A 7103-nucleotide genomic window follows, 5' to 3' on the forward strand; every position below is an offset into this window, starting at 1 on the left:
TGGAGCCTACCAAGAGCCTAGCAGAGTGGAAGAATTATGTTTTGCACTGTGAAGTTTAGTACTGTAATCTGTCAGATATCTTCGGTGTAATGAAGCTTTAGGTATTTGATATATGCAGTTAGTGGTAGGATTTTGTTTCTTATATGACTGAAATTTCACAGTTCAGTGTAAAACCTGAAACTGAAGAAACAAAGTAAAACTGCTGTCCAGTAAGCCAGTGAATCCCACACAGCATGCTGGAAGAGAAATGAACAGAAATTGTATTCCTGTGTCTTGTCCTGGGAAAAGAGCCACTGAAGAAATCACTCACTTGCACTAAAGGCCTATTTTTAAAGTGTTTTTAAAACCTTTTGACAACAGGTTTTGTAAATGATCTTTACTTACTATTTTCAGGACAAAAACCTAAAAAGAAGTGTCACAAGCCCAGCCTCTGTATCTGACTGGCTGACTTCTAATCCAATGGCTACAGGAGCAGACACGGTTGAGAAGGGAAACATTCAGATGGAAAATCATTACCCCAGACAACGCACGTGGAGTGCCCGCACTTTCCATGATTTCCTGGCTCCATTACCACAGTTACAGAAAAAATGGTGTAGCTGGACCACCAATAGTCCCTTCACAAAGCTGGTTGACAACAGTGTAAGTCTTGCTAGGAGAGGAGTATGGGGTGGTCAGCTTTTGTGCCCTATCTGCTTGCTGGTGGGCCACATTTTCTCCTGGCCTTACTGCTTTGCCTCTCCAACCTGTAAACGCAACACACTTTTCAGCCCATCTTGCTTGGTGCATGGGAAACTCTTTTGCCTAACCATATTGTAATTTATTCAAGCTTTCCTGAAGTGCTAAAAATCTGCATTCATTGAATTTTCCGACATATTCCCTTTTTCATGGTTATACTTTAAATTAATTTTGACATATTACTATTGCATAACAAGAAGGCTATAGGTGTGGGAGGGATATGTAGGTCTCACTGATGGTTATCAGCAAACAGCACTTGTTACAAAGTTAACAGAGGATATTCTTTTTTTTTAGGGTAATAACATACGTTTTTGCAAAAGAAAGCATATTACCTCTATCTTAAGAAGGAATTTTAACTTTTAGTGCCCTTGGGATTAATGTTTCTTAAGAGTTTCTTTTCAAAGCATGTCTACTAATTTATTATTATTTTGTACAGGCTTTTCCTACAGCTGCAAGAACCCAAGGTGTTCCGACCAGAAAGGTGATTTCTGCCACTGAGATAGAAGGAGCTTCAGAGACAGTTTACTCTGATTCATCTGCCAGCAATGCCTCATACCCCCTCACTCTGTCTGCACAAAGGCAGCGGAAGCTAAGCTCCTGCAACTTGAAGAAATCCAGGTTTGGGAACCCTTACTTTGGATTTTTAGCTGGTTCCCCTGACAGCAAACGTGTGAGGTCCTTGGATCCCTCAAGACATCTAGGGGCAGTATCGCCAGTTAACAGCCAAAGCCCCCCAAATACTCTAGAGAGCTCCAACACTCTGAAAATCAACTTGGTCAATGGTTCAAAAACAAAAGAGCTTGTGGTAGAAACAGATAAAAACAAACCAGTTTTTGTTATTTCTGAAGAAGGAGATGATCAGCAGCCTCTGGTCTTAGCAGAACATCTTAACCAATGCGGAGATCATCTCTCTGAGCAAAATGCTGTGTATGCACCAGCTGTGCCAGACAAACAGCCCGTGGTTCTGACTGCTGAGGGCAACAGTTCTGCCACGTTCATGTCAAATCTTCCATTTTGGGCAAAGTCTCCTGGTTTATACAAAGGTCAGGTGAAGGCCCCTAACTCTTCCAGGGACCAGCAGAGCTTGTCAGCAGTAGATGCTAATACTAGTGCGACCTCACAGAACTTTGATACCCTAACTGCTCCTCCAGTATGTGAAGCCTCAGTCCAATGATGCTCTCAGAAAGACTGAACCATCAGTTCACAAAAACAGAGGCAGCAGGCACATGATCTGAATGGAAGTGGTGCCAAGCATGGCAGCCATACGTGGACACAACTTTTGTAAGAGTAGTCTCTGCTTCCCACCCGTTGGCTTTGGGATTATGGCTATATGTACCACACCACAGCACAAATGCCATCTTCCCTTTTGCTCATTAACAAACGTATTTTTCTGCATGGAATTTTGATGTGTTTTATTCAAGGAAGTATTCTCTGAAAAGGTATTTCACACTGCAGAAAATCTTTTCTGGAATGAGACATGAAAGTCATCTGAGACAGTTACATCATGGTTTATATCTAAAATGTAAATCAGTCCTCTGTCACTGTGGTACCACTTGAGTCTTTCTGTTAGAAGCTATGAGTTAAATTCTGCTCGTAGGTATGCCCGTACAATTCAAGCCTTGCCAAGCCAAGGGTAAGAATTCAATCATGCATGTCTGCATACTGTTTTGTAAACAATTTTAAACATTTCATAACTTCTGCACTCTAGCTCTAAGTTTACCAAGCATTAGCATTTCTAATATTAAAGACCATGAGTATCTCATATCCTAACTCTTTAGAGTGCAGACAAGCTACGAAAGTCTGACTAGCTTTATTTTTGTTAGATCTACATAGGCTTAAACACTTCAGTCCACTATGTTTTAAGGTGACTCCTCGTGGCAACAGGAGCATGTGTACAAAAACACTGAAATACTCGCTTGGAATAGCCTTCAGTACCCAACACTTGGATATTTGCAGCTGCTCTGATCCTATATCCACCAGCTATTTATTACTGGTAACGCACATTGACTAGAGAAACTATTTCCCTTCCTTTAGCAGGCAAGACTTAAAAGACAAAATTAAGTGTGGCAAACTTTGAGTGCTCATTTTCTTTAAAAATGAACTAGTAAGTAGCTGTGCCCCCCAATCACAAATTCAGAGCATTCAGTAGAGCACTGAACCAAAGGGAAGCCTGCTTGTCCTATTACCTTTAATAACCCAATCGTTATTTTAATGCCTCCTGGTGATATTTCTCTGTCTTTTCAAGAAAATCCTGAACATTCAACTCTCAACTTAGAATTATTTTTCTTTCTTAAATGAAAGAAACCTCTACAAAGCTGTATTTTGCAACTTAAATTATTTTTACTTTCTTAAATAAATAAATAAAAATCCCTATAAAGGGGATTCCTGTATTTTGCAGCTGACGCAGGACACTGTTTTAAGGCAACAGTAAGTCATAAAACAGGTGCCAGAATGAAATCTCCCATACAAGTCTTCTCTTATATTAGCTACACTGTGCATCGAGTTATCTTAATCCTTCTATGTGAAGGCATTTAAGTTTGATTCCTGGGATATTTAACTGAATTATTTATGATTTCACCTGCTATTACAGCTTCCATTTGCCACCTGTTAATGTCTGAGATATGCAACACAAGATTGTAGGTTTTGCCTAATATTTTGTGTACATGTCTGTGTAGACATAAAAGGCTTGCATCTTGTAGCAGTGGAAGCAAAAACCATATATGCCCTTCAGCAGTTGACTCAAAAATGAACAGCAGACAGATGTCAGCATTTATTATTACCAGACTGTGTTGAGTAGTTTTGAAGCACAAGAGTCTGGCTCCAAGTTTTGTTTTTGTTTTGTTGTTTTTTTTTTCTTCTAAATTAATGTTACATGAATCAAAGGGAAGAGTTAATATATTTATGACAAGAAAATATTTAAACATCTACAGTACTCTAATAACTTCCACAATGTTAAATTCATACACATTGTAAATCAGAGCCAATGCTACATTTCTTATTATATTTCTGGAGATTGAATTACTAAAATCTACTTTGGAAAAGTATTTGTGTTCAGTTACTGACAGCACCTACATGTGAAGGGCTGGGAAAAGTGACTTTTTCAATAAAAGAGTGTTTAACTATTCATTTCTGCAATGTAATGACACAGTTTATTTTGCTGAAATACTAAGTTGTATATGCCTTGCCCCAGAGTACCAGGCCATCTCATGATGTACACCAATACAGCAGCCCAACTGCAGCAGTTGCTGCAATGAAATGAGCACAAAAACCGCTGCATCCCTCAGTCCAATACTAAAGGTTTAGATCCTGGTTCCTCCTCAGTAACTCAGGTAGGTAACAAGGGGTTGTTTACATGGACTTTCTTTACTACCTACCTTTGGAACCAAAGGCTCTCCTCTTGAACAATACGCACTATTGAACAACGCTGCTTGTTCTCAGAACAGGGGTGGCAGACATCCTACACTATACAAAGATGGGACCTTACACCCCTGAAAGATAGCAAAGCCTAATGCCAAACCAGCACCCGCTGCAGATGCACAGAAGACCACCCCCTCCCTCCCTCCCGGTCAACCCTGATCAGCCAGGAGCACAGCATATGGGAGACTTATGCTTAAATTCTTGACCTGCCTTTTGAAGTTCCTATTATTTTTAGGCAGATCACCAAAATGCACTGCTAAAGAGGTACTTGCATTTCGTACCTTCAAAGAACAGGAAAAAGATTTTCCTCCTCATAGAGCAAAGAGGAACTATTTTGAAGTTCTCCCCACCACACCTCCTCCCCCCAGCTCTGGGTGGAATAAAGTGCTTTAATGCTTCAGTGCTTTAGAGCTGTAAATATTGACCAGGATTAGTTCTTAAACAGAAATGTTACTGTGCCACTTAGTTTCCTCCTAATGGCTCTATTACTTTTGAGAGATATTCTGCAACTTTTTAATGATAGAAAACCTCACAGCTTGTGGACCTGAGATGCAGTTTTACCTTTGTGGTAACGCAGTCATTTTACTGTGCTATTTTGCATACTGTAACTAAGCAGCAAATGGGATAAGCATGCTAAACACTTGCTGAAGAGGAAGAAAAATTTTCCTGTTCAATTGTGAATGAAATTATGTCTTAAAATGTTATAGATCTAACAAAAAGGTTTTTTCCCTCCCCCCACTAAAATTGGATTTGAATAATGTACACTTAAAAAAAAAAAAGAACCTCTGTAACATGCTGGGCACTCCCTCCAGCCAGTGTGTTATGTAGATTGAATAGAACATTAAAATAAACAAGCAATGAAAACAAAACAACTCCTCCCCCTGAACCAGAACTGTGGGCATTCCCCCCCCCCCCCCCCCCCCGCTTTGTTTTTTTTGGATTGTTGGAAATAGAGATTCAAAATAAAAACTTGAAGCTATACAAGCTGACAAGAATCCTGTGTGCCAGGTGTTGATTTTTTTTTGCTGTCAGGCAGTTAAAATGGTTGAGAACAGAGGCTCAGTGGGAAGAACTGAAAGATTAACCATGCAGCTCATGCATCCTAACCTCCAGGATACAGACTAACGTTCAGCAGAGCACTGTGGCTGGTTTAAGTAGTACCTAAGCTACTGTCACTATGTAGTTTGGGGTGTGGTGGCAGTGGAAATAAAGATTAATTTATAACTTGTTAGCAGAAATATGAGCTGAAGTTTCCTTTCAGGAACCTACCTTTTCTTTAAGAGCAGTTGGTTATAAAACATCCTACTCTTAACTGTAGTTTGTTTCCCCCCCCCCTCCACAAGAAGGGCGCATGAGTCATAACTAAACACATCGGGTTCAACTATTCCAAGCAGTCAGCTACTAGATCTTATTCTACACAATTGAAGATTAATTTGGATTGCAAGGAAAAAGATAAGTCCTAAGCCAACACTTACCTAACGAAAGCGAGCAACTGAAACTCAGCAGGACTGAAAAGAATACCCAACAGAGACCAAATCTAGCTTCAACATATATTCATGGTGTGTCTAGAAATGTCTTTGATGTTAAACCTCATATGGCACACTTAGCATTTTTTATAATTCATTTCCTATGGAAACTAATGAGCTTAAGGGTGAAATTACCTCATTGAAAGTCAAAATGGTGAAGTGTGAAGAAAAGAAGGATGACCTGAAAAGCAGATTTAGTAGCAATCTTTGCATATTAAGCATTGCTATGGGAAATAGTATAATTAGTTTTCTTCAGAACTTATTCCTTGGAATTGTGTAAGTGGTATTTCAGCTCCCAAACATCATGCAGAAAGAATGTTAGATAAAATAGGTGGAAAAAATGCAAAATCCCCACACATTCTTTTTAAAACCAAAAGATCTTTTTCCTAGCTTCCAGTAACACGGAGACTGTTGGTTTATTTTTAGAGGGCAGACTGTACAAAATAAGGCCCCCTTCCAGCAGAATTTTGTAAGAGACCATAAAAAAAAAATCAGAGCATAATTTAGAATGGAGCATTCTCAACCGCCTAACTCCTTGTACTTGAATCACTTACTTCCCTAAGCTCTTGCTGTAGGCTAAGCCATCTGCACTACACAATTCTACCAAAGATTAGAAATTGAGATAAAATGGATGCTTTTTTTTTTTTTTTTTGTGAAATGAATGAGCTAATGCTTGACCTTCAATACCAAGCTTCTATTAATTTCAAAGAAAACAGTACAGAGCTTAAACACAAATTATCCTACAGAGTTGCTGATACTTAAGATACTGAGGACTCTCAGATTAAAACCAACTGTTGAGATTAGTATTTTGTCAGCTACATGTATTGCAGTTGCAAAAGGCCGTGTTTTTTCTCATAAGCTTGATACCCTTTTCTTTATGGAGGAAGAGCTATGAAGTGCTTATGTTGTGCCAACACCGATCACTTGGCATGGCATTACATCTAAAAATCAACAGCATCCTCTTAAACTAAATTAGTTACAGGTCATTTGGTGCTATAATGGAGCATAAAATACTTAAAACCACAAATATAAGTACAGGACAAATGAAAACCATTAAAAGACTTAAGGTCTATCAGTTTGTCTTTAAAACATACAGAACAATGTAGCATTTTCACTCTTCTATTACTTAACCATGAGTTTGAGCCTCTTTTAAACTTAGTCTGAAGAACAACCGACACTTGGGTTAAGAACAGCTGTACAGATAGGCTACAACAAGTTAAAGACACCTAGCTTCAAGTGTGGGAACAACAGCAGCGCAAAGAATCCTAGAATGCTAAGCTGCAACTTGAAGTTCAACTATTCTGGCCTCACTGTCTGTAGCATCATGCAGAAAGAACTGCAGACACGTCTTTCTATTTCCTCAGCAGGGAAACAGTTCTATTTTAAAAAGTCCCACTAATAGCAGCCACTTGAAATCTTATCATT

The 7103-nt window shown here is 39.0% G+C and overlaps 1 protein-coding gene across 5 annotated transcripts in view; it reads left to right on the forward strand.

Moving 5' to 3' along the window:
* Positions 1–4305, forward strand: part of LOC101801322 (uncharacterized) — a 33630-nt gene extending 29325 nt beyond the window's left edge. For 4 of the 5 annotated variants that reach the window (XM_038187260.2, XM_038187264.2, XM_038187261.2 and 1 more), the window contains 2 exons: positions 394–639; positions 1172–4305. In XM_038187260.2, the coding sequence (XP_038043188.2) occupies positions 394–639; positions 1172–1909 (984 nt within the window). In that variant the 3' untranslated portion in view covers positions 1910–4305. The remainder of the gene's footprint in view (positions 1–393; positions 640–1171) is intronic. The other variant, XM_072024225.1, reaches the window with a different exon arrangement.
* The last annotated feature ends 2798 nt before the right edge of the window (positions 4306–7103 follow it).

Source organism: Anas platyrhynchos, chromosome 16 (assembly GCF_047663525.1).
Source record: "Anas platyrhynchos isolate ZD024472 breed Pekin duck chromosome 16, IASCAAS_PekinDuck_T2T, whole genome shotgun sequence".
In the NCBI taxonomy this organism is placed as follows: domain Eukaryota; kingdom Metazoa; phylum Chordata; class Aves; order Anseriformes; family Anatidae; genus Anas; species Anas platyrhynchos.